Consider the following 26,300-nt stretch of genomic DNA (forward strand, 5'->3'; position numbering starts at 1 on the left):
GTTTCAAAGCAAAATTTTGATTTGGCTTTCGCAGGATTATATCAAAATAATGACTACATATTGAGCCTGGATTCCCAACTGAAAACCATTTTCAAATTATTTGGAGACAATCTTAAAACCAATTTATTAAAATGGAAAATGTATATACGTCCGCCAGAGGACTAAGTTGGAAATCCATTATTTACGAGTGTTTACTGCCATCTGGTGGTCATTATAAAGAACTACGAGAATTTTAAGAAATTACCAGTTTCAGAAAGAGTTTTGATATATCGATTCTTTGAGGACTCAGAGTGTGTGTAAGTAAGTAAGTAAGTAAGTAAGTAAGTAAGTAAGTAAGTAAGTAAGTAAGTAAGTAAGTAAGTAAGTAAAAGTAATTACTGCAGTTTCAACTTGGTGCCACTAGAGGGCATTAAGAAATCGAACGACCATGAGTCGTTAAGTTGGATATTTGGCTTGCTTCTATTTCCGGTTAGTAATGTCAACATAATAGTTGCTTATACCGTCAAAAGGGTTTCCACGTGACTTTTGTTCTAATAAAGCTTGCAGCAGAGTGATACATCTTGCTGTAATTTTCACTCTTTGTAAGGTCAGCCGGAAGCTCCGGTAGAAAACGCAGATTCGGTAAATGAAATATTTTTTCCAATTCCTACATATAATAATTGTAGTAAAAAAGTGACTTTTGAGTTATATTTTCATTTTTTAAATACCAGTCTCTCCTGGGGCTGTTGACTTTAGACTGGATGTATTCGTGATTTTTCATCATGGCGTGACAGCAAACGAGTCATTTGCTTTCCAACGAAGGTAAGTTAGCCTGAGCTAACGGTAGGAGCTGGTTTATTATGATTAAACATCCAAGTTTATTATGAATTCCATTTTATTTGACAGTAAATGTTAACACATCAATTTAAGCCCCATTAGCAGTCTGTCATTAGCTTCATTAGCTTACCTCGCAGATTCTGAAATAGCTTCAGACCGTTTTTTTAACGATTATATTTCATAATTTAGATTTGTTTTTAAGTGGATCGCGAAGCCAAATGGTTCTTCAAAGGTAGTTAGATGACCAGAGTGTTCAAAAGATCATTTTGTCGGCTCAAAGATGAATAAATAGTTTTAACAAATCGCAACTATACTTTGTTCAGCCAGTGAAACGAAACTATTCAAGAAATAGACTACATCCTCTTCCTGCTCTGACTGGGTGTAGAAAACCATAATAATTCTCCCTTAACCGATATAAAACACGACGGAGGAGAAGCAACAGTTGGGTTTGGGTCAAACTGCCTTTAATCATTCTTTACAGACAGCTGTGAAACGCATCCATTAATTTGGAAGATCAAATTCCGCAGATGTGAGCACATATGGTGTTCAGAGTAATTATGCTTCCTCTAGAGCAGAGGCAAGTCTTCTCTTGATCTCTGTTCTTCCCTTGTTGCAGGGAGAGATTCCCGCCTCACCGCAGGAATGCCTGTGGGGGAGTACGGGGTGCTGGGGGGCAGCCTGCCCATCGTCACCACCTTGAATTCCTCCTACTCCACCTCCATGTCCCTCCCTTCCCCGTACCTGTTTGTACCCCCTGCAGAGCGCAAGACCATCTCTGACGTGCGTCGCACCTTCTGCCTCTTCGTGACCTTTGACCTGCTCTTCATCTCGCTCCTGTGGATTATCGAGCTGAACGTAAGTTCCGGGTGCCGGATGCGCTTCTGCGCCGTCACAGGCGAGAGTGAATCCGGCTGGTTCTTGTCTTCAACAGATCTCCAACTCCATCAAGGAGAGCTTAAACCACGAGGTCATCCATTACGACTACAGGTCATCCTTCTTTGACATCTTTGTAAGTGTTTATCAGCTACCAACAGCTTTGTGATTTGGAAAACAGCTCAGAAAAATAGTAGTTCCACTTTTTTACTTGCGACAATAACGTCATTGACTGTATTTAAACGAGGTCGTGAGCGGAGAAAACGTGTGCGCGTATGTCAGCGCGTGTGCTCCGGCGGTCATCGTTCTTTTCTGTTCCTTCTGCTCTCAGCTCCTCGCTGTGTTTCGTTTCCTGTGTCTCCAACTGGGTTACGCAGCCTTTCGTCTGAGGCACTGGTGGGTTGTGGCGGTAAGTCAGCTGGCGTCCCTCAGACACGCCTTGTTCTCATGCAGCCTCTCATCGGCCTCCTACCCACTCCACAGGTGACCACTCTGGTGACCAGCGTCTTCCTGGTGGTGAAGGTTATCTTATCGAACGTGAGTGAGCCCGACTTCACCCTCTCACCTCTACACTTTCACACTCGCTGTGTATCCGTCGATGCCACTGAGGCTTTTGGCCTCAGGGCTCCAGCTTGTTGCTGCCTGCCTTTACCTCCTTATAGACTGGGTGTGTTCCCTGATTGGAAGCTTTACTTGTGATATGTCCGATACTCTGCAGCTTCAGGATAACACAGTCTCTGGCTCTGAACAGCTTCTGTCCCAGAATGCATTTGGCTACGTGTTGCCAATCACGTCGTTCGTGGTGGCCTGGCTGGAGACCTGGTTCCTCGACTTTAAGGTGCTGACGCAGGAAGCCGACGACGAACGAGGTGAGAGCGGCCGTTCGGGCTGATGGGACCGTGATGGGACCGCGCGTGTTACCACATTTCCTTCTTCACCTGCAGCCTATTTAGCAGCAGTGAATGCAGCCTGTGAGCGAGCCCCCATGATCTACCCCCGCGCCGTTTCAGATGGACAGTTCTACTCCCCGCCCGAGTCTGTCGCAGGTGATCCGCTAGATCCCGTCTTGTTTCGGTGGTGACCTCAGAGCCGCAGACTGAGCATTGTCTTCTAACTGTTCTGCAGGTTCTGAGGAGGACCTGGATGAGGAGGGCCTGGGACGCAGGGCTGTAACTGCACAGGTTAGGTGTCCGGGGGCATTCGGGGGGGGGGGGCGGCTCAGCACCTACTTGTATCTGAAATGTCTGCGTGCTTCATGTGCAGGAGAAGGAGTATGTGAGCCAGGGCCGGGAGGCCATGTCTGTGGTGGAGCAGATCCTGAGCCAGGAGGAGAACTGGAAGTTTGAGAAAAACAATGTGAGTTTCTGACTCTGGCGAAGTTTTAGCCCTTCAAAACGTTTTATTTCTAATGTAACTGGAGCGAGTTGAGATTTCCCTGAAATAACAGACGAACCTGGTGGTGTGCTTTATGTCAGGACGCTGGCGACGCTGTCTACACTCTGGAAATTCCCTTCCACGGCAAGACTTTTATTCTGAAGGTACAGCCGCCTGAAAGCAGCCGTATTTACTGGAAATCCACCGTACGGCTCCATTCCAAACCTCACTCAAATCAGCTGCTTGTGTTGGGAGCCGTTGTGTTTAACATGGAGGCTCTTGTGATGGCTGTCAGATCTTAAACGTGCTCCTAACGTGTACTTCAGTGGAACAACCAGACCGGCGACACCTCAGAAATCATGTCTTTAAACAGCAGGACTGGTTGCTTCCCTGTGAACTGATACTGGTGAACCAGCAGCCAGCACTGGCTTCATTGTTGTGTTGTTTGTTGGCCTCGTCACGCCCTCGGCTGGTGGACAAAGCAGCGTGAAATTGATGGGAATTTGTGATCCACAGTCAGGATTTGTGATGCGCTCAGAGGTCGAGCGTGCGAATATAAATAGTGAAGAAAGAACATCTTGTGACATCTCTGCTAAACCAGCCTCATGTGGATCCCAGTCAAATAAATTCTAAATCAGTTACAAACCTTCTTATTATGAACTATTACTCATGACGCTGAGGCCGCCTCCTCAACGTTTCAGCCCCGTTTGTTGAGCCAGTCAGGTAGCATTTAGCTTTAGCATCAGTCAGTCAATCCAGAGAGTCCTGACGGCGTGGATCACCGACATTATGGTCTCATTTCACCAAAACAAAGCTGAAGAGAATCTAAATAGGTTCTTTTCCCCCAGGAGAATAGGCGTGACCCCAGGCGTCACCTTTGGCCAGGCTTTAGCCTGGAGAGGTCATGTGATCAAACAAACATTCTAGACCAAAGCGGCGCAGATTTAAGTGACGTTTGTCAGAGCGAACCGAAGCTGGTGAGCGCTCTCCAGCGCCTCTGCCTCGACCTCACGGCTGCGCGCATGTTTGCTGGTTTTCAGGCTCTCATGCAGTGTCCCGCCGAGCTGGTTTACCAGGAAGTGATTCTACAACCGGAGAAGATGGTGCAGTGGAACCGAACCATTTCCGCCTGTCAGGTGAGACCTTGGACAGATGTTCGCTCGCATCCGTCCCTTTCCTCGACACCTTTCTGCCCCCGTACACAGCAGCAACGTCTGCCCTCTCCTCAGATCCTCCAGAGGGTCGATGACAACACCATGGTGTCGTATGACGTCTCCTCGGGAGCGGCGGGAGGAGTCGTGTCTGCCAGGTCCCTCAGTGCAGCCAACACGCCTCTGCATCGTCCACTCGCTCACGTCACCTCAGTCACTCACTGCTTTCTCTCCGCTCAGGGACTTTGTTAATGTTCGACGGGTGGAACGTAAACGCGAGTGCTACATGTCTGCTGGCATGGCGACCAACCACGACAGCAAGCCTCCGTGCGGCCGCTTCGTCAGGTCAGAGCACATTTCCAGCCGTTCCGCAATGCGGCGGCGGCGGTTTCGGTCTGTAACCTTCTCCCTCTGCTCACGGCCGCATCAGGGGAGAAAACGGACCAGGAGGGTTTGTGGTCCTCAAATCCAGCATGAATCCGTCTGTCTGCACCTTCATCTGGGTCCTCAACACGGACCTGAAGGTACGTTGATGAGCGCCGCTGCGTTCTGACCCTGCGATGGGGGAACTGATGTGAGCACGCATTTAAAAAAAAAAAACCCCAACTTCTCCTTTGGGTCATTACCAGTAAACTGGTCTGGGGGGGAAGTCCACCAGAACCATCAGGAGATTCATATCAGGGTAGCGTCAGCTGATTCTCTCACATGTTTATTTTGAGAGGAGCAGATTTAAGCGGCGCGTCTGCTCCTCAGCTCAGGTAAATCTTCGGGATTTATGCTGCTAATTCTGACGGATCCGCTAGCAAACACTTGACAAAACGGCGTATCGATGGTTGAGTTTGCGATGGCATTAACTTCAGCTGACTGGCAGCCGTCGCAGAGTCCATGTTCACGTCCCTCCGGAATCACGAGTGTGTCCGCGTGAAGGCGGAATAATCGATGGTTCTGGCAGACGTCTCTGTGAGGATTGGTGTGAGACAATGACTTGAGCTGAGTGTTTGTGTCCCGTCAGGGCCGGCTGCCCCGCTACCTCATCCACCAGAGCCTGGCTGCCACCATGTTTGAATTCATGACCCATTTACGCCAGCGGATTGGCGAGCTGCGGCCCGCGCTCTGCTCCCACCGCTTCCCCTGAAAGGCCGTCCCCAGGCTGGCTGTCTGTCTGTCTGGACTGCTGCGATGAATTCTTCAGAAGAGGCCATGCGGGTCCTGCGTGACAGCAGGATGTCAGACAGTCTTGTGTTCCATCCTCACCATTTTATCTTTTGGGGGTTTTTTTTCCTAATTTTTCTGTGGACCTTTAATTGTTTGGCTGTTCACCACCACCACCGAGCAAAAAGACCAGGCCCTCCAGGTGGGTGACGCATTGGTGTCACAAATGAACCTGGGTGGTCCTGCTAAAAATGAACTGGACGGAATGAAGCCGCTGTATCACTGAGCCTTATCTAACACACACAGTTTGCCTTTTATTTTCTCCAGTTTGTTATTTAGATTTATGCATTATGCTTTCACAGCACCATCATCATGTAATTAAACTAACTCCGACCTTTTAACAATCCTTAAACACTATTTCCACCTTGAACACACGGCAGTTGAAGACCTTCCCGCCTGCTGCCACTAGGGGGAGACACCACTTTGTTGCAATCTCCTCACTTCAAATGACCTTTGTGAGGGTACAAATGACGTCATCTGATATTTATTACAACAAAAGTGTTTTTCTGTTGCAAAAACATTATGCTTTAAAATTAGGAAGAGGGCTCTACCACTTTAAAGTCTGCATCACATGGTGGCTAAACGTATTAAAAGTCACTGTTAGTTGATAAAAGGTCTAATAGTGATTTGTTTATTATTATTTAGCTTCTCCAGATGATTTTTCATCAAGAAAAAAATCTTGACTGACACAAACCTGGGAAAATCTTACATAATATCGTCTACTGCAATGCCATGAATCAGCAGCTTTGAGTTGGAACTCTAGTATAGTAAGTATTATTTTTTAATTGTGCTAAAAGCCTCAAGTGCCCTTTCTGTGCTCACCAAATGTGTTCCAGTCAGATTTGAATGCAACAGATTGGCCTCCCCTTTGGGCTCAGATGTGGTTTTGATGGTGGCTTTTCTCTGGCATCGTGAATAATCGCCATGTTTTTAATTCATTAGAAATGTTGCTCTTATTTCTAGGGTCATCCTCCTCCGCCCGACCGCCCAGACTTCTAACACACAGGTGACGTCTGGTTGTGTCAGATAACTGAAGTAGCCAGAGGATGACCTGTGCCTCTTTATGCTTGAGAATTACCCAATTCTGCTGGTTTGCTCCGATGCCGCGGCAGTATACACGTATATAAGATGTAAACATTCAGGAATGTGGGCTTTGGGTCATGGTCATTGGTCACGTTGCACTACCAAAATGGCCATTGCCCCGTTTGAACTGTCTGTGAGCTGCACTGTACAGGTCCAATACGGCTGATATCAGTGCCTTCATCACTGTAACATTACGTTTGCTTTCATGTTAAGCGCTTAACTCGATCACCAACGTTTTCAGTTTGTTTTATACATTTGAAGAGTATGCACATCATTTACAAGCCTGTTGCGTTGGCAGAGATACTGACCATTGGACGGAGTCTGTGTCAATAAAACGTTCGAAAAATCGTTGCCTCATCGTTTAATTCGCCAATAAATCAGGTTATCTTTCCTTCATTTGCTGTGGTCGCCTCATTGATCTTTATCAAAGATCAATATTTTCAGCCTCTGCCTTGCTGGAAATGCTTCCAAAAGGTGGAAGAAATTGATTTGCTGGTGTGTTTCCCATTTGTGGATGCAGGGGGTGCACCTTGTGACTGCAGCCGCATGTGTGTGACCAGCTCTCCGTATTAAGCCGTCTGCCCTTCTTCACCTCATGCTTGTTACTTTCCCGATCACATGCTCGCGTCGCTGTGTTCTGTTGACTTCAGACTTAAATCGATGGAAATGAACTTGAAGGTCAAGAGGCCGTCCAAGTTCTTCAGGTTATTACAAAATCAGGTCACACACAACTGTGCTTAATCTCATTTGTACAGATTTTGTTATCTACATAGGGAGTAATGTTAAAAGGAAGGCGAGCAGTGGTGGAGTAGATTACCCAGATCTTCTGTGAGGATCTGCTGCTGATGGAGATATGTGATGGCCCAAGGGAATGAGCTGGGGCTTGGAGGGAGAGCGGCTCACATGATTGTGTTATGACTGTTTTCTGAGGCTGTGGGTGTGTGAATATGTCTCTTTCTTTCTTGATGACAAGAGAGAGGCTCATTATCTTCCATGTGAGGCTGAAGAGAAGGCTCAGACTCTGGGCTGCCTCCGCTTCTAAACTCGGTCGGGTCCTGGCTGGAGGTTGTGAGGACGACCCTCTGCGTGGAGCCTGGTCCTCGTGGGGGGGGGTGAAAGGGAAAATTTGAACTCGGGGACCAGTGTTTTGCTCCAGGTTTTACTGCCTGTTGTCAGTTCTTTTCACACCTGCAGGCGACAGCGAAGGTCTTCTGAAGCCGCTGCATGGACGGCAGCATAGTGGAAATAAAGGAAACCTCCTGAGTTCATGCATCCGAGACTCACCGGGGAAGCTGCTGTGGAGGCCTGAAGTTTTGCTTCTGCCGGGATTACCTGAGAACATCCAGCACCTTCTGATCCGGACAGATGGGGTCAGCCTTGAGGTTCTGCATGCAGTGCTGCTGCTGCTGCGCTGTTAATGATGATGACGAAGATGAGAAGCAACCTTTACTACCGTAAGAAGCCGCTAGAAAGGCCAGAGCCATAATTTCTGTCCTCTGATTGCTGCATGATTAATGCTGATGAAAGAAAATGTCATTGAGTTGCTTCTGGTGACACGTATGAATGTCGGCGTGTTGATGCGTGAGCGCTTGTTGCTTTTGTGTGTGTTGACCGGCTACGCAGTGAAGATCCTTTGGAGTACTTTAACCGGGAGGTCCAGAAGCGTCGTGATGAGGAGGCCAACCTGTGGAGCACACCCGGAGACCCCAGCCACTCTGAGAGGGAAGATGATCGGGTCCTTTACAGTCTGCTTCAGGCCAGGAACAAGACCCGCATGGGATCCTCAGTATGTCAGGACTCGCTGATGCTCCCAGCTGATGCACAATATTTATTTTATATGAAATATGTATTCTGTAACAGGAAGCTCAAGCTCCCTTTTTTCCTTTTCAGGGGTATCGTCGTCTGAGTGTTGACATTGAAGCTATGAGAGACACCCGTCGAGAGGTCCGAGACAAATGGCAGACCATCCTGGAGAACTTGGGTAACGGCACACGGGAAATGTCACGAGACATAACCCCCTGCACGTTTCCACAGTAACCAGGACTGATCTCCCTCTCTAGGCTTTATGGCGGAGGCAGAGTCGCTTCTAAACGTGTCTGCTGGGGCGTCACATGACCGCATGAGGAACGCCCCGGCAGCCCGAGCTATGCTGAACAAGCTCCACAGTGAGACGTCCATCTTCAGCAACAAAGAGCCCCCACCTGAAAGATATCTGTTCATCCTGGTGAGATCAGATCAGAATAACTATAGGCACAAACATTACGCTTGACCTGCTTATGGCCTCTTCTAAAACGGGCCAGGCTGGTAGAAGAGCGTCTCTTTTGCTGGTCGGAAGGTTACGGTTGGATGTGGCTCACTGTGACTTTAGTGCAAAGGTGTCGCTCTCTAGGAAATGCTTGATTTTTCATCCTCACCCGACCAAAACCTCTTCTGTCACCACCTTTTTACAGGATCGCCTCATATATCTTGACATCGCTGATGATTTTATGGCGAAGGCGAAACGCTTCTACCCTCCAAGAGATGATTCTGACGAGGACATCCCCGGCCTGGCCATAAACCTGCCGCTGCTCTTGGCCCGGGTAGAGGCCATGAACGGGAGAGACAAGGAGGAGGAGGAGGAGGAGGAGGAGGAGGAGGAGGAGGATGACAGTGAAAGAGAGGATGGAATTTTGAGTGATTGATCCTAAGACCCACCTGCAATAATAAAAGACACAAGGCAGGGGGCAGCAGCCATTAGGCCTGGAGACCCAAGACACAAATGCGTAGCTTTTCTTTCCCCTTATGCAGATTTCAAAGTTTTACTGTGTCAATCTTTTCTTTATTCTTCTGTCTGCAGAGCTTGATGCTAATTCTGCTTTGTGCTGAAACATGAAAGGGTCATCAGGCGAATGTGACAGAAATATTAAGTGACAGTTCTCTCCGGTTGAGTCCTTTCCAGTTTTGGCCCTGTTCACTGTTCAGCTGTTGTGAGCCTTCAGGGGAGCAGTGTTCTTGATATTCTGTCCTGTGATTATCAGCACTTGCTTCCTTTGATCACATGACCCAGCCCAGAACTCTGATGTCAGAATATTTTTTTTATGTTTCACATGATTGGGTTTGTGTAATTGCTGGATTTAACTTACATTCAGCATCTCAGATGCTTTTGGAATAGCAGATGGCGATATTACGTACGGTGAACTTAAAAACCGGGTTTGTACGTGACTGACGTTTCTTCCAGGATGTCTGTGTGTGTTTAATCTAACAGTGAACTGAAATCAAGGGTAATTTCTCAAACTCACTTGGTCGATTGTGTGTGCATGTGTGTGTGTTGTGGTGTCCAGTTCAGGATGAAATAAAGTGATGTGAAGCATGTTACGGGCAGCGTGTCATTAGAAAGTCAAGCTGCTTCTTTCTCTTTTCAAGCGCTCACGTATCCTGTTGGCTGTCAACCATGGGCTGAATTACTGTCTGATCTGCAGTCATGCCAGAAAATCCCGGCCTCTCTGGTGTCTGACTGTGCCGCTGGGACCAGTCAGGGAGGAAGATGAATGGTGATGATAGTGTTTTGGTGCTCAGCTGCTATTTCTTGTTGTTATTGTTATATAAGAGAGACATTGGAGGGGGCGAGGGTGGCACATGTTTCAACACGGCACCAGAGTTTTAGCACACACACACACACACACACACACACACACACACACACACACACACACACACACACATTGCTGGTAACCCTTGAGAGTGCAGTGCTGAAGTAGATGTGCAGGAAGTTAACTTTCTCGTCAAGCACGCAACGTCACGCTGACCAGCCGACCTTCTCGTTGGTGACTCAAGTCGTTCACTTTCATGATATTTGGCTCTATTTGCCACCTTCCGACAGGCCCGGGCTTCATCCAGCGATCGCCCTTCTCCCTCTCTCCCTCCCTCTCCCAGTCTCTCTGCTGGCGACAGCTCATTTAAGTGTCACTTCCCAGCAGCTGTGGCAGCCTTGTTATGCAACGCCATGTTCTTCCGCAATGTCGGCCTGTTACAGGTGGAGGGACGGTGGGGGGATGACGTGACTTACCTCATCGGTGTTCCTCCAAATGGACTCTTTACACCCTCGTCTAGCACGAGTCTTAAGAACGACATGACGAAGTTAAAACAATAAATCATCCACCCCCGTTAGTCACTGCTACGTCAGGTTCGTTCTGGAGTGACATCATCTCAAACCAACTTACTGGGTTTCAGAAATGGCATTTTATGGTTGTCATGGTGTATTGAATGACCCCATGAGTGTATTCTGGCTCTGGGTTCTTTCAATGACACCAAGCAGTGGTATGCAACCCTACTGAGAAGAAATTTAAATACAGTTAAAAGCCATTGGAAAATAACATGTAACTGATGTATTAGAAGTAGATGTTATTGGTCAGTGGAGAAGAGTGGCGGTTATTTAAGAGCTCTAGTTGTACGGAATTGCTTTGATCATTTTTTAAGAGACCGGGCTTTTGCCACATGTGTGAAATCAGAAATTTAATGTCGAATGTGGATCAATGCGCCACCGAGTGGCACCGGTTTCGCATCTTTACATTCTGTAACCTGAGTCAAGTAGACATGGAATGACCCGCTGTCACCGATGTACTGAACAACGGTGCTGTCATGGCATATTTGACTCTCAGCAGTTGAATGGTTCCCCGCTGTTTTATTTCTTTAGAATTTCAGAGGTTTTGTCACATTTATCTTAACCTCCTCTGTGTATTTGAGACCACTCCGTGGTTATCTTCCCACATTAGCATGTTGTCCTGCTCCCCCATGTACATTATTGCCTAAACTTTATTAAGACTCCCTCTAATCAACTAAACCTGTTGTTTGTGTCGGTCTGCATGTTTATCTAATCTAAGTCTTATTTAAGTCCACATGTTTCCGCCGCGCCCGAGTGATCCTCTCTGACGTGTCAAGTGTACAGCTGAGTGAGGGACGAGGTGACTGGCCACATAATTCCATAGAATTTGAGCATCGGGGGATTTTCAAGCCTATTACCCTTAACCCCTCGACTGAGTGGCTTCCAGTTCTCAACAGGAATGAGACACAGAGCACTCGGTGTCGGATGTCTCTGCACAGTGATTGTCGAGTGACAACATGACTCAGAAATAGAAACAGAAGATCTATAAAAGCGGTGGGTGGATCAGGGCTCGGACACAGACGGTTCAGAGGAGTGAATCCGGGAGCCACCCCGAGCATCACAGTTGCCTCATCACAGGCATCACTTGACCCCCCGAGACGCATCTTTCTGAGACGAATTTCCCTGCAGCAGACATAATGCCAGTCTGTTCAATCCTGGAGAAGTGTAATGATGAGGTGATGGGCGCTGAGCTGACCTGCAGTTTGCGGGAGGAGAACAAGGCTCAGAGGGAGAGCTACAACGCCGAATGGAATTGTGTCAGTCTCAAGACTCAACCTCAGGACAGGTAAGAAGAAAACATCCAACTATCCTCAATTCAAAGCACAAAAAGACTTTTGATGCTCCATAAAATTATCCCACGACTAACAATGTTCTCTTTACCTGCAGGCAAACAATGCACCTAAATGACGTCTCTCGTAGGGAGACTCTGTCCCGACAGTGGCAGGCCCGGTCCCTGAAACAGCAGACCTGCCCCTCTGGGGTCTTCAGAGTGGGCACTTTGGAACAGGGGGTGAGGGAGCACCAGCTGCTGCCCAAGAGAAACACCCTCCCCTTGCCCATCTTTATGCCCACTGAGCTCGGCGTCAGACTCGGACGCGGAGCTCCACACACGGAGCAGGACCTTCCACCATTCCCCATCCCAGACGGAACCTGTCCCAGCAAGAGAACCGTGGACGAGATCACGAGAGACCTACCCCCGGTCAAGCCATCGCTCATGGAGTTCTCCAAGGCACCCAAAGCTCTGGGTCGCTCCATGTCCCTAGAGGCTCAGAGAGGGTGAAGGTCCAGAAGAAGGAGGGGCTGCCAATGAGACAAAAAGGGTGAACGTTTGGATTGGCCAAATTTAGCAGAGGATCAGGGGAAATGTAAATAGATTCCTTTGTAGATACATTGAAAAGTTATGAATACTTTAGTCCTCAGCGCTACTTTTGTTTCTTGGTGACCACAAGTACCTGTCATGCTTTTAATGGAAGGACGGTGTGTTCAGCTGTCCCCTGATCTATTCTGAGCCAAATGCTGTCCAAGTTTTTAGCTCTGAGTTTACCCTGAACGGTAGAATGGTAGACAAGCGTATTGTGTTTGTGGAACGAGTGAATCTAGCTGAAGGTTTGCAATGACACAGGAAGGGGTGAGCAAGTAAAGACTGACGTAAAGGAGAGGGATGGTCAGGTGGGGGGGCAGGTGTGGGGAAAGTGCTGTGAGCAGGTTCAAGTTCCCAACTGATGTTGATCTCTTTGAAGAGAACAGAAAGCACAAGTGTGACCATGTAATTAAGCTGTACAGTGTCTGCATGCCCGTGCGTGCACGTGTGTGTGTGTGTGTGTGTGTGTGTGAGGGGGTGTGCCAGTTGAACTCTCCAATCAAGAGAACTTAGAGAACAGTAATAAAATGTTCATCACCGAGGATTAACTGGCTCTGCATTGTTGAGTGACAGCTCATAAATACATGCGTATTAACGGAGAGTCCAGAGTGAAATGTGTGCAATGATGGTGATGTTTTCAGTATTTCTACTAATAAAGGCTGAGCTGTGGCTGTCGTTGCTCTTTTTGTACAAAATAAATACAAACTCATGGACGGTGGGTTGAAATTGTGTTCTAAATACACCAAAATTGAAAAATAATGGATGAAAGGACAAATATACACAGATAGAAGATTTATTAACAGTTAAAGAAATATGCACAATCAGAAAAAGAAAAGAAACTACTAAAAGTGCAGAACATGGTAACCAAATACCCTGGAGCCTGGCCCCTGCTCCAATACCACCGACCCCATAATTTGGGCACATACACGTTGTGTTCTAGTTTCATCCCTCATTAATTTTTCAAGTCCCTCCTGTTTGTTCTCAGCACAGTGTGCTCCGCTCTTGTGTTGGATTTGAGCGCTTAACGGAGGAAAGGCGTTTTCTCCTCCATGTTTCCACAATTCTGTCAATTTAACTTAGAATTAAGCTGTCATCCACTAAACCTCATCCAGCTGGAAGATGTATTTTCACCATAACTTCTTATCGCCCGTCTCTTGCTCCATTTTATCACTGGCACTTGTGTGCTTGTGATAGGCACTCAATATTTGGTATTAATAGCTGGGTAAACATTGGAATTACCCTGGAGACAGCAGGGAAGCAGCCATATTGCTGCGCCCTTCCTTGTTGAGCTCTTAATCCGCATGCTTTATGAGAGATTTGAATGCTGTAAAATCCCCCTACAGCACTGCACCCCTCCCAAACACACACACACACACACACACTGTCACAATACAGTCCAGTTGTCAAAATCCATATGAAATACCAGACCCCAGAACTATTTTCCATGCATGAGAAGGAATTGAGTGTGTCATTTAAATTCTTTCCAACATTTGGTGCTCTTTGTCTTCACTGTCACATAATATATTTTCCTTTAACCTTTACCAAAAACTATGATTCCCTGACAGGGACACATTCGCAATGACCCATATTTATATTCCAAGCTCACTGCAATTTATTTAAAGAACAGTGTTTCAAGCATTACTATTTTTACGCCGTGTCATGCATGTGTCATGGGTGCCATGAACCTACATCAGCACAAAGTCAGCACATTTAAGCTCAAACTAGTGAGATTAATGTGATTAGTAATAATAACTCATGTGTAATTCTAAATATAAAATACATCACGGGTGACTCTGTGTTCTATTTAATATCTTTTCGTATCTACGGTAAGTCCCTCCGGCTGTTGCTGCCCCCTGGTGGAAGAGCTCGATAATGCAGGTTGAACGATGCCGCAATCGAACAATATTACAATATATTTACTGATATAATTTGACCAATGTAATTACCCGCTTTCATTCCACTTTCATTCGCTATTTAATCAACAATAGTTAAAAATTAGGTTAATAAATGAAACTATATTCCTTTATAATCAGCAGTTCTCCAAGTCTCTCCCTTAGTCCCTCATTATTGTAAAGGTTGCTGTTGTCGCCTCAACTCGGAGACGCTGGTGACATCACAGGAGAGATCTACATGATAATCAGTTGCTGGCTGGGTGCTGATGTGTGGATGGGTACCTGCTGCGAGCGTGTCGTCAGTGCCCACAGTCACTGTTGGGTGTTGGAGGAAGGTCAGCAGACAGTTGTTTATCATTTAAGAATTATTTGCTATTTAATAGGAATAAGAAACTATACAAAAAATGGGCTCAGTTGCATTCGGATTTCTCAAAATACACATATTTATTCAAATTTGGATTGAAAGAAAATAGTTTGAATAATGATGTTGAATGAATGAGAGTCGAGGAGACCGTCTCCCTGCATTCATGTCTGAGAAGCGTGTGTGAAAGAGAGGATCAGCCAGCCTTTCTCTCCCTTTCTCTCAGTGCTGTGAAGCTGTGAGTGAGAACATATTCTCCCAGCACACCTCCCTCCAAATGATATAGCTCTTCTGCAAAAAGTTCCACAGTTGTCACCTTTCACCGAATGTGTACTTGCCAGTTACTGCAGCAAAATGCCTGATTGGACTTGTGATTAGAGAACCTCTGCCTCGGGCAGTTGAGAGTGCTGGGTTCTGAAAGCAGTCTAAATACTGAATCCAAACGGAAAAATAAAGTGGATACTTTCCTCTGTGCAACTTTTGATTTGGGCGAGATTGTTGCCTGAGGCAGCTTTTAATGGTGTTGGTAAATCTCCTCATCAGCCCCATTTTCTTTCTGAGGATCCTGCTGGAAATCCCACCTCAGTAAGGATGAAAAATTAAAGCCATTACCGGTATATCAAAGATTTAGTTCATTATGGCTGCAAATAACAAAGAGAAACAGTCCCAGCAATGGCTTTCGTCTGTAATAATGACCTAAGAGCCCTGGCTCGTATGCGCGACTGCATCCTCTTTGGTTCTAAAGGGCCTAAAAGTCATAATGACCGACCCCCCCCCCCCCCCCCCCCACACACACTTTCTAGTCTGCTACTGCCAGTCTTCCCTGGTGACTCAGTGATTAACCCGCAGTGTGTCAAATGGAGGTGCTGAATGTGGGGTGCCGAGCTCAAGTTTCTCCCCCTCGATGTCAGTCAACATTTATTCAGCAGTGACTCACCCCGCTGAATTATTAACTCCCTCCAATATGAATTTATTTTGTTACCAGGAGCGCTGGAAAGTGCACGCAGGTTACTGTAAATCCACTGTCATTTAAAATGTAATTCACGGAATGTGAGTGGATAAATATGTCGCACCAATGATGAATTATTGAAATCCTTATAGGGCACAGAACCACATTAGTTGTTCTGTGGAGACGATGCGACATTCAGAAACTTCATTATGTGGGTTCATCTTGGCAGCGAGGAGGTGAACAAATGAAGCAACATTAGACTGAGTGAAACACCATTAATATAAAAGTCTAAACCAGAGGTTCAGCATTTAACAGTGTGATACTCAATTACTGCAGTGAACTAAAAGTAAAATCACCCTGCAGACCAATGTTTTGTTTCAGTTAGAAAGTTTGGGAAGAACTATTCTTTTATAACCATTTTCCAATGGGAGGATTTACAGTAATCCAATAAAAAAGGCTTTAAAACATTAAAGCCTTCCGGGCTCCTGATTTGTTAAATCTGTAAGTCATTTCCTATTTCGTACTTTCATTCTCTCAACTTTTCACAGTAGTTAAAAAAATACCTTTAAAGGCCTCCAGAAATCCCATGATGCAATCATGCACAACTTTTTCTGATATCCAAGAAAAACATTAATAATGTATCTGAGTGCTGCTACTAAGCCAGTAGTGTGACAGACAGGAAGGAAATGCAGCGAGGGTGAAATCCTGAGAAGGATTTTTTGTGTGTGCGTGTGGTGACAGACTGCCTTACTGTCTTTGACATGACCACCAGGCCTAATGGAGGCAGCGGAGCCAGGAGGCATCGCAGTCAGCGGGAGCTGCTGGAAGGGTGAGGAAGGGGGGGTTCGGGAGCCTGGGGAGAAGAAATGGGACAATAATGAGGCTCTGCCTGGAGGCGCTGTGCCTGGGAATAAACCCACATACAGTACCTGGCTCTATAGGTGCTGCCGTCCTTTGGTGAAGCTGGAGCCCTCGAAATTTGGAGGCAATATGAGATGATCACCTTCTGTAACACTGTTGTGTTTTGAGACAAGAGATTACAGTCAATCAATAAGAACCTTTGATATTTGCAGATGATTTTTCAATAAATCATATGAATGTAAAGTATCTTCTGTCGGTGGAAGGCAGCATGAGGCGCCACACCCAGAAGCAGCAGTATGCATATGCAGGCTCGCCCAGGCAGCACACATCTTCACACAGACTCCCACACACTGCCGCCACATCGACTCTTGTTGGTGCGATTAAGCCCACAGCGGACGCCAAGCAGCACCTTTGTCAAAGAATTAAATCCATATTTGTTTCAAAGATCCGCCTTTACTAAATATCACACAAATGGATGATTCCAAATGAACAAAGTGCTTTAAACTAGAACACGTCTGACCAGACGTATATCTAGGAATTCATTTTCAAAACAGCAAATCCTTATCATTAAAGTCTAACACTGTGTAACAAATGCTGCCTCTTTTAAATGCTCTGCTAGGAAACAGTGACACAATTCCAACTCAAGATAAACATCTCTAAACATGCTTTCTAATATTAAACATACTAGGTTTAACTCGCTTTCTATCTTCATTTTGTCCCCAAGGTGAAAATGCAACGATCTCCACTGATCCGTGACCTTTGTTTTCCCCAAATATTTGATATATTCAGGCAAAATATTCCAAGCAGGGATGCAGTTTCTGAAGCCCCGGCAGCGATGCTTGTTATATAGTGTACACTTGAGAAATGCTCACAGATGACTGACAGAGAACAAGCCATTTCCTTCATCTGGCTGGTTTGATACCATCCACGACCGTTTGAAATGGCCACAGGTGAATTATAAGTATTTAAAAGAGATGCCTCAGGCCCAGAATGAATACAGCTCAATCATTAATGCATGGATAATAGAGCGTTACAGTTTCACAGTGGCAGCCCACACTAATTATCACGCAGTTTATATGAAGCAATCAACAACACACAAACACACCCACCCACACACTCACACACACACACACACGCACACACACACACACACACACGCACGCACACACACACACACACACACACACACACACACACGTCAGTGAAGGGGTGTCTGCAGCCCCATTGCATCTCCAGCCCTGTAATTAAAACACTGTAATCTGGGTGAGTCGTGTCTATTTTAAAAGCTTCCCTGTCATTGCGTGGGCAAAGACGCACAAAGGGAGGCTTCGGGAGGCGAAAGAAGAGGAGGAGGGGGGCTGGATAACGGCAGCCAGCAGGTAAGGACCAACTGCCGAAGTGACAAGACGACTAATAAACTATCTTTTACTGGCAAAGTGTCCAGAAGATAAATCCTCATTCTATCATCCAATGCAGCCCACACACTTCACTTAACTTTTCCGGAGTAATCCTGTTTTAGTAGAGGACCAGAGAGGGACGTGCATTTTTAAGTTTCATGTGCAACCCACACATCACGTATCATGAGAACGTGTCTTTTGAAAAGTTTCACCTCAGCTTTATTACTACTTGAACGATGTAGGTGACTGTAATACCAAATATGGTTTTTCAACCTAATTTCAAAAGTAGTTTCCTATAAATTCATGCTGTCACACATTCTTACTGACGGAACATCAGTTTAAATTAAGTATACATAAATACTTGATTTTTGAGTGCTGTTAAATTAAGCCTATGCATATATGTGTGTGTGTGTGTGTGTGTGTGTGTAAAATATAAAGATAGCCTGGAGACTCCAAACCCTGCCCACAGCTCCGAGCAGGGCCTAAACCATCCACGTATGATTAAATCATTAGCACCTCTCAGTAAAGTTTAATCACATGTACACTCACATGCACAGAGAAGTCCTCACTCTTAAGGCCACAGCGCTGCATTAGAGATCATTTATTCATGCAACTGCATCAGTGCTGACAGTAAAATCACATTAGCTGGATATTTCGCTGATTTAAAGAAACCTGATGCGTGGCATCACTGTTGATTACAAGCGTGTCTCGTGTGGTTGGTGGAGTTTTCACTGGTAGAGGATGGTTGGTGACAATGAGGTGGTGGATTTAAAATTAAAGCTATTATTAATCCCAGCCTGCCTCTGCAACACACACACACTCATACACACAGGAACACACACACCCATCTTTTACCCCCACCCCTCTCCACATCTCAAGAAACATGACCATTACTTTCTTCTGTTCCTATGGCAACAGCACCCTGGAATCATTATGAGGTGGAAGCAGTGCGCGTGTATGTGTCTTCGCAATCATGCCAGAGTGTTTATGCAAAGGCTTGACATGCTCGGGTATTGTTTTGATCCCGTCAGCGACGAGTCCAGTCAATTCCTTTGACGTGCTTAATGAGATCGTCTTCTTCTGGCTGCTGTAAAACACTGTTTGAAGTTTTCAGATTTGGCTGCTGACTTGTTGCATTGCACCTCAGAGAGGAGTTATGAGTTCTTAACTATCTGACTGTGCTGTTGTTTGTCCTGATTGGTCCCTGTTGCACCTGATTAGTGCATATTTGATTAGAACAGCTGGACATTCAGGAAATGATTCTCATCAGGAGATTAATGCCACTTCAATGCCTTCGTGTAAAGCAGAGAAGAAAAGACAATGACAAGTGCTAAAGTATGACATGACAGCTGTCTTACAGTTTGAAGGACAGGCCAGGAAGTGTTGGTTTCATATTTTCCTTCAACGGTCTCTTGTGGGGCATCTAAAAAAAAAAGACAATGCATGAAGGAACTCAAGATAAGGCTTTAAATATTTCCTCTCTCCCCAAGGAAGAGGGCTGACTGACAGAAGTTTCCCACAACTACAACATACTTTTCAGACAAGATCTTTGCAATGCTAACCATCAAATTGAGACATTTTCTTCTTCTGTGTCTGCCCAGGTCGTCACGCTAGTCATCCTGCATTCTGCCATCAAAGTTGGAGAGGTGTGTCTTGGGCAAAGAAAGAGCTTGTAGCGATGCAGTGAAACAGTACAGCGCTCCACAGTCAATTGGACTGATTTTCAGTGGAAATCAATGTGTTGAGACACCCAGCATCCCCTGGAAGGCATGGTCATTAGAGGAAAGGGCTTTAATGGGATTTTCTCTGCACAGACTGTGGCCCAGTCGTCCAGGATTGTCTCAATCCAAAGCAGCCAATGTCGGTTCATTGTGTGTCAACGTTCTCTTCGCTCCTGCTCTGCCAAAGCAACGTACCTCGTGAGGATTCGAGCTAACCTTACCAGCGAGGGCCTGTCCGCACAAATACCCTTTGTGGTTCCAAACATTACAACAGCTTGAGGGAAATTCTTTAAGTAGAGCTCATTTATAAAAGCTGCAGTATCAGATTATGTTGCCAACTGTTCTGTGAAAGACTCCACTCCCGCTGGCTTCCTCTATGCTTAATGTTATTGCAGACATCTGCTCTTTCTTAATGTGATTCAGATCTGCACACAAAATACCACGTGTCACTGCCGAACCTGTGAATGATAAGTGTAAATTTGCATATTGGTTGTAATGAATCATGCAAAGTGTCCTGGTCCTACCTTTTAAATAATTACAGACAACTTTCCATTCGCCATTAAGGTTTGAAAAAAAAAAAAAAAAAGTAGGGTTCCTCTCAACAGGGGCTATTTCACAAAAATGTTTAATTAACTTTGATTAAAAAGCTTTTGTAGTTCCTTCTGTGTGTACTAAAGTCTTTAACCTTTTGTTCTTTCAGCCGCTGCCTGTGAATACTGAGGTGTTGCCGGTGTGACTTTGTTCTTAATTTACCCCCGACTTTGTCTATTAATACACAATAGAATGTTTGCATGGATGTCATAGCTATTTTATCGGGAGAGCACAAACAAACAGGAAGCAGGAGGGGAGGAAAGGACAGACGGGTAGTGAGAGAACATACAGTAACAGTCGGGGGGGGGAAATGCATTAATTTGACTAGAATGTGGCTCTGAATTTGATACAAACACAGAATCTAAACATGGAAGCACATACTAGTGTGAAATGGTGTAGGTGGATCATCATTTAATGGGTGGATAAAAATGTGTTAATTGAGTTAATTGTGTGTGTGTGTGTGTGTGTGCGTGTGTGAGCACTTGCCAGTTTCTCAAATTTACTGTGGAATGAAAAGAATTGGGCATTTTGCAGAGTGTTGTTCATTTGGCTTCAGATAATAGATTGTTTAAAATTTCATGAGCTTGAATGCCAGGACAATTCTCCGAGAACGGAATTTGTACAGGATGAAGTGTGATCATGCCAAAAGGCATTTCTGAGGAGACGGCTTTAAATCTAGGATGTTAAAGCTAACGTGTACTTTGGAAGCTCGCCAGAGGTCTGATAATTACCAAATAATAGTGCGGTGTTACGTCTGGATATTATTAGCAAAGCAATCTGCCTTCAAGTGAAACAAAAGTAAAATATATGTTATGACTTGAGCTTAAATGCCAAGTTACATCATTGTTGTGTTCGTCGGGAGTCTGGGTACTTTAACAAAAGGGTAAAGTGTTTACATCTATTTAGCTCTGTGACCATCTGAGGCACTGTTTACATCATTAAAATGTGTTGTGTGCACTGCAATTGCCTTTCTTTGAATGCAACAAATCCCATTAGAAATAGAGCAAATGAGGCTGAAAACTTGTATATTTTGTGCATTAATAAAAATGCTTCTTCACAGTGTCTCTTACTTTTCATTCCCCTTTTTTCTTGTGACCGGCGTGATTGTTAAAATGAGGCAGTGTGTAACTTTAGGTTTAATCATCATTAGTTCTGCCTGGACTTAATGGTCAGCACGTGGTTCATTATTTTCTGCGAGACCACCGTTGTTAAAGGTCAGTGGTGACGCTTCCTGACAAGTAAATGCACTGTAACTCTGCAAAGAGATAAAAATGAACCTGCGCAACAGCACACGTGTTAACTGGGTTGAAGTTTTAACCTGCGAATGGGTTTTTATTGCACTGCTTCTGCTGGGTTTAGTTACCATTAACTAATTCATGCATGTCTTACATTTATCCATAATCTGTTCTCTGTTTGCAGGTGTTGATTCAGCTCCCCAGAATATACAGGAATGTGGACACATGGTTGTGTGATCTACAGTAACTCTGCAGCATATGTTCAGCTGTGATGGGGCTTCTCAACTCAGGGAAAAAAAAGCATTTTCTCTGGAACCTCAGCAAGAATTTGAGCAAATTTAACGAATCATCTGCCGAGGCTACAGAAGGGTCGCACCGAGGAATCAGAGAAACAGATTGCACAGTTTCAAGTTCTTCCCATAAATTATCGCATAAAGAAACGGATAATTGCAGCACAATCTTTGATTTTTGTGACCATTTCTTGTTGATTGAAATCATGCCGCCTTGCAAATTCTGCTTCTGTCATCTTCCGACGCCAGCTTTGTTTAGGCTGCAATAATATGCAGTGTTGTAATGGGATGTAGTCACATGTTATTGCCTCTCATTCAGTCAGTGTAAAACAAGTCATGTTGGACGTATCCACGCATTTAAAGTGCAAATGGCAGATAATAATGTGTAAAACTGGAGGCCCCCATTTCCCCAAATCTTGCAATAAAGAATGACATGAATAAATAATAAACATCTTCCTACAGTGACTTGCAAACTCTGAGTGCTGGTTAACAGGTTACACATCAGTGGAGCCACATTTGGGTGCACTGATGCCGGCTCTGTTTTGCCACAGAGAATGCTGCTGATCGATGGTAGCTGCTATGTTTCTATGGTTGCACGGTCCTCAGAAATGTCAGTGGGTAGCGGATCCTTCCTGTCAACATCTTTTCTCGGCGGACACAAACCTATACAGCGAGCAGCTGTCTAACGTGTTCATTGAAAAATGCACCACTCTAAAAGCTGCTTTTTATTGTTACACGCATGTGTGCGACTGTGTAACGCTGTTCTCGGTCATTAAGCTCTAATTATTTAAGAGGTTTTATTTATTCATGTTGTTTTTCAGCTAAACTTTTGTCTGAAGCGAGGCCTTAGTGGTTGGGCACACCCCAGTGTTCAACGTATCCATGAGTCAAAATACGCACGTGTGGATGCATGGGTGTGTTTGTAAGGCTTCATCTGCTGCAGCTCCCCTAACAAGTGATGAAATAATAATGAGAACATTGGTGGCTTCTGAGAGGGGGATGTGAGAAAGGAGGTGGTGTGCAGAAAGAAATAGAAATGAATTGAAACCAAAATGCTGAGTGGGGCACAATGGAAGCCCAATCTCACACATGCTTTTTTTGTATCTAAAAAGATGTTTATCCCTTTTTATTTGGAAAAAAGAGGTGTGACAAGCAAAGAAGAGCATCTGCTTTGCTCAGAAATGCTTCAGCAGCTGCAGTCAGTCACCACAGGTTTCCTGCTTATTCCTGTATTTGCGTTTTAAACAATTAGGGGAAGGGGAAAGAATTTCCTTAAGTTTTCTGAACAAAACATTAGCCATTCTGAACACTTAAACTTGGTGCCTGAATGTTTCTTGATTGCAGCTGGTAGTACGCCACATAGATCACATTAGATGCAGCAAAACCAATATGAGCCCAGCCTGTTGTCTAGAAGATGGATCGCTCAGTCTAGACCTTCGCCAGCTTTATCTAAAGCTGCTTTAAATGCTTTTACAGAGCACAGAGCACAAACACTGATCTCTCTGTGCTCACTAAAGGCTACTTGTACCTTAAAGTGGACACTTGAATGGGGTGACATTTCACTATCTCTAATGTGTCTGAGTTGAAAATTACAAGTAAAAAAGGGATAATGCTCGATCCTTTTAAAGCGCTGATTACCGAAATGAATAATTTACTGTATTTAGTCTCCTAAACGATTTGTAAAAAGATCTAATAATACGTGCATTTTGCTTAATAACAGATGACAAAGCCTGCTACAGTCATTTCATTGTTTTAATCACATTTTGCACATTTTAAGTATTTTTGGTACAAAAATCATTCATGCAGCATCAGTGAGTTTTAAAAGTGCGAAACATGTCAAAAGTCACTTTACAGATCATTTAACAGACATGCTAAACAGGATCAAAGTAACGCCATAAAGCTGTAATTCATGTTCTTTGAAAAACGTGCAAGACTTGGTCATTTGGAGTAATTTTATGTACCAAAACATGACCAGAAAAAATACCCATATCCACCACCTTCACAATCATGCGTTTGAACGACTCTAAACACATTCACGAACAATCAGTTCAAATCAAAAGTAAAATCTACTCAATGAAAACATGAGGTAACATCCTGTAAACATTACTGGTCATTTTTCTGTAGTTGGCAACACTCACTTCACTCGGAGAACCCGGTGTAACCGATTGCCCGCCTTTTACGCACAAACAGTTTGTCATTCTCTTGGAAGTCGTAGTGAAGTTTTTGCATATCTCTCCTCACAAGTACACAGCGCGTCTGTATACATGTAGATACCACTGTTACAACCTGGGGAGGTCCCAAATCCTTGGATATGAGGTCCAGCTCTTCATCGCACCTCCGCTCCATCTCTGTTCCTTAGCCCAGTCCAATCATCACCGTCTCCACGTCTTTCGAGGGTCTCCGTTCCCTCACGAGGAAGTTAATCATGCTCTCCGACTTGATCATTAAGTTGCACCCAAGAAAAAATATGCCGAAAACGACAGTAAGTGACAACACGCACAACACGGCGATTTGCACGACACGCATGACGAACAGTTTGCGCTCGTCTTGCACCAGCACCAGGGACCCACCGCCGTCGCCAGTCACCACGCTGTCGGTGCCATTGCCGGAGTATGCTGCAAGAGTCCCGGCAAGGGTCTGACTCCCGTTTAGCAGAGCGCCTTGTGTCACGTCAAAAAAGGAGCCGTTCATGTTTCTTTGCCGTTAACCGGGTACGGACAGGCGACTCCACTTGGCAGAAACCCCAGATCAGCTCAAAGTCTGCTTTTTTGTGAACATTTTACCTCCTAAGCGTGTTCGGGAAAAAGAAAGAGAGCAATTCAGTAGAAGAATTGGTTGATAAAAGTCTAACTCTCAATGATCTATCACTTTGGTGCGTAATACGCAAAATCTACATCGCTGACTGTTGCTCGTCAGACAGGACTGAAGTTGTGTTCTCCAACTCAGATCCACGGCATTGTGACTTTTAGAGTCTTCTCGAACAGATCGGAGGTGCAAAGCTTGTTTCCCCTCAGTGTAATGTGAGCGTCTCGTAAGCTCCTCTTTTGTGCCAAGTCTCTGGTGCGTTTTACTGCGATGATGAGTTCCCCGTGGACCACACCACAATTCCTCACCAGGGGAGGCAGAGAAGTCAGATGGTTTGTGATTATGAGTGTCCTGCGTGTGCAAAAAATACACACTAAAAGGACCTCGAGGTTCAAATGTCTAATATGGGTTTTTGCTCTAAACAGAGTAAAATATAATATTTACAAGGTTTTATACTTTAAAAGTATTTAGGCGCCTTAATATCATAAACGTCAGAAATGTTTATATACGCAATATATACGTAAATATACGCAAACCTACTTTAAATGTAGTCTTTATGTGAAAAGATTCATTGAAAGCCTGAAAATATTTATTTCAGTAAATAAAAACGAGGCGGTGCAGCAGGACTGAACTTGGAATCAACCAGACTGATCAATTATCTACGTTTGATGGTCGTTTATTTCTGAATTAATGATTCAGAAAAGTGGAAAAGGACCTAATAATTATTAGGTACTTATTAGGTCCTTTTCCAGTACCTAATAATTTCCCATGTTTATTTTTCATTTGACTTTTACGTGCTTTCATGTCATAAAATAATAGATTTGTTTGAGGTGATGGTTTTCAAATGCTCACATAATAAACTTTAAAGAGTCAAAATAAATATGAATGCAACTACGTGAGTTCTGGTCTTTCTCCTGGATGTGCTGAGCCAAATTAATCTTCTGTTTGTCTAAAAACAGAAGCCATGAAATTCAATTTGGGTTGCTTGTAATGTCTGGTAAGTAGATTTTTGCCACCAATCAACAAGCTTGTGCACAAACAATAATTAGCTCCAGCCAAAAATACCTTTCATAAGCCCACAGGTGTCCTACTTTCAGATGACTTTTTAATGGCGATTAACACAAGGACATGGACTATTTTCCCCATATAATCTAATTAGTTATGGATTTGGTTGCCACAGATTAATTGACAATATGGAAATTACTTGCTGCACAGTTTGGTTCTGTTCTATTATTCATTTCCGTGTTATTATGGAAACTAGCTTGTACTTTCAATTCATCTTGTCAATATGTAAATCTTCCGTAGAAAAGAATAATTTGTCTTTGAGGAGTTAATTAGGAAATATTACATTTACAATTAGCTTCACAAAAGGTACAAGCTGCTCTTTCAAGTTACCATCTTTTATGTGTGTCTTTGGTGCTATTAGATACGAGTGTGGCCACTTACAAAAGAAATCAGCCATTTTAGAACCTGTTGCTGGTTTTGAACTTTTCAGCATCGGTTTGAGGAATTTGATGTGAATTGTCCAGATTTTGTGGCTGTCACAGGCAGACATCTGCTTCATTACTGATACTTGAGTATGAAAACACATTCATGAGGATGTAAATCCGAATGTGACTGTCTGACTTGTTCCTAAGCAACAGTAGACCTGTGTGCCCAGTGACAGATGGTTGGTAAAGTTATTTTG

The 26,300-nt window shown here is 44.5% G+C and overlaps 4 protein-coding genes and 1 long non-coding RNA gene across 9 annotated transcripts; 3 read left to right on the forward strand and 2 right to left on the reverse strand.

The window, feature by feature from the left end:
- The first annotated feature begins 552 nt into the window (after positions 1-552).
- stard3 (StAR related lipid transfer domain containing 3) lies at positions 553-6,855 on the forward strand. Of its 5 annotated transcripts, none has more exons than XM_011604175.2 (16): positions 553-621; positions 711-801; positions 1,433-1,671; positions 1,748-1,825; positions 2,021-2,098; positions 2,173-2,226; positions 2,408-2,558; positions 2,634-2,735; positions 2,815-2,870; positions 2,953-3,045; positions 3,165-3,227; positions 4,104-4,199; positions 4,293-4,372; positions 4,455-4,559; positions 4,645-4,738; positions 5,227-6,855. In XM_011604175.2, the coding sequence occupies exons 3-16, from the start codon at positions 1,459-1,461 to the stop codon at positions 5,347-5,349; spliced, it is 1,386 nt and encodes a 461-aa protein (XP_011602477.1). In that variant the 5' UTR covers positions 553-621; positions 711-801; positions 1,433-1,458; the 3' UTR covers positions 5,350-6,855. The 5 variants fall into 5 exon arrangements, with proteins under 5 accessions (XP_011602477.1, XP_011602478.1, XP_029691934.1 ...); XM_011604176.2 differs by having other exon boundaries at positions 556-621; positions 736-801; XM_029836074.1 differs by having other exon boundaries at positions 567-621; positions 711-822.
- Positions 6,856-6,994: 139 nt separating this feature from the next.
- On the forward strand, positions 6,995-9,863 carry LOC101075143 (melanoregulin). The gene is made up of 5 exons (XM_029836076.1): positions 6,995-7,963; positions 8,133-8,295; positions 8,400-8,490; positions 8,570-8,733; positions 8,960-9,863. The coding sequence occupies exons 1-5, from the start codon at positions 7,875-7,877 to the stop codon at positions 9,188-9,190; spliced, it is 738 nt and encodes a 245-aa protein (XP_029691936.1). The 5' UTR covers positions 6,995-7,874; the 3' UTR covers positions 9,191-9,863.
- Positions 9,864-11,654: 1,791 nt separating this feature from the next.
- On the forward strand, positions 11,655-13,182 carry tcap (titin-cap (telethonin)). Its single transcript, XM_029836077.1, has 2 exons — positions 11,655-11,935; positions 12,037-13,182. Exons 1-2 carry the CDS (start codon positions 11,787-11,789, stop codon positions 12,428-12,430), a joined length of 543 nt encoding a protein of 180 aa, XP_029691937.1. The 5' UTR covers positions 11,655-11,786; the 3' UTR covers positions 12,431-13,182.
- Positions 13,183-15,541: 2,359 nt separating this feature from the next.
- On the reverse strand, positions 15,542-19,675 carry LOC115249814 (uncharacterized). Its single transcript, XR_003888443.1, has 4 exons — positions 19,534-19,675; positions 19,330-19,394; positions 16,643-16,727; positions 15,542-16,566 (listed from the first exon to the last, which is right to left on the reverse strand). It is a non-coding gene; the product is annotated as an uncharacterized lncRNA (long non-coding RNA).
- Positions 19,676-23,542: 3,867 nt separating this feature from the next.
- On the reverse strand, positions 23,543-25,690 carry rprml (reprimo-like). Its single transcript, XM_029837006.1, has one exon. The coding sequence runs from the start codon at positions 24,497-24,499 to the stop codon at positions 24,164-24,166; it is 336 nt and encodes a 111-aa protein (XP_029692866.1). The 5' UTR covers positions 24,500-25,690; the 3' UTR covers positions 23,543-24,163.
- Between the last annotated feature and the right edge of the window lie 610 nt (positions 25,691-26,300).

Source organism: Takifugu rubripes, chromosome 5 (assembly GCF_901000725.2).
Source record: "Takifugu rubripes chromosome 5, fTakRub1.2, whole genome shotgun sequence".
Taxonomy (NCBI): domain Eukaryota; kingdom Metazoa; phylum Chordata; class Actinopteri; order Tetraodontiformes; family Tetraodontidae; genus Takifugu; species Takifugu rubripes.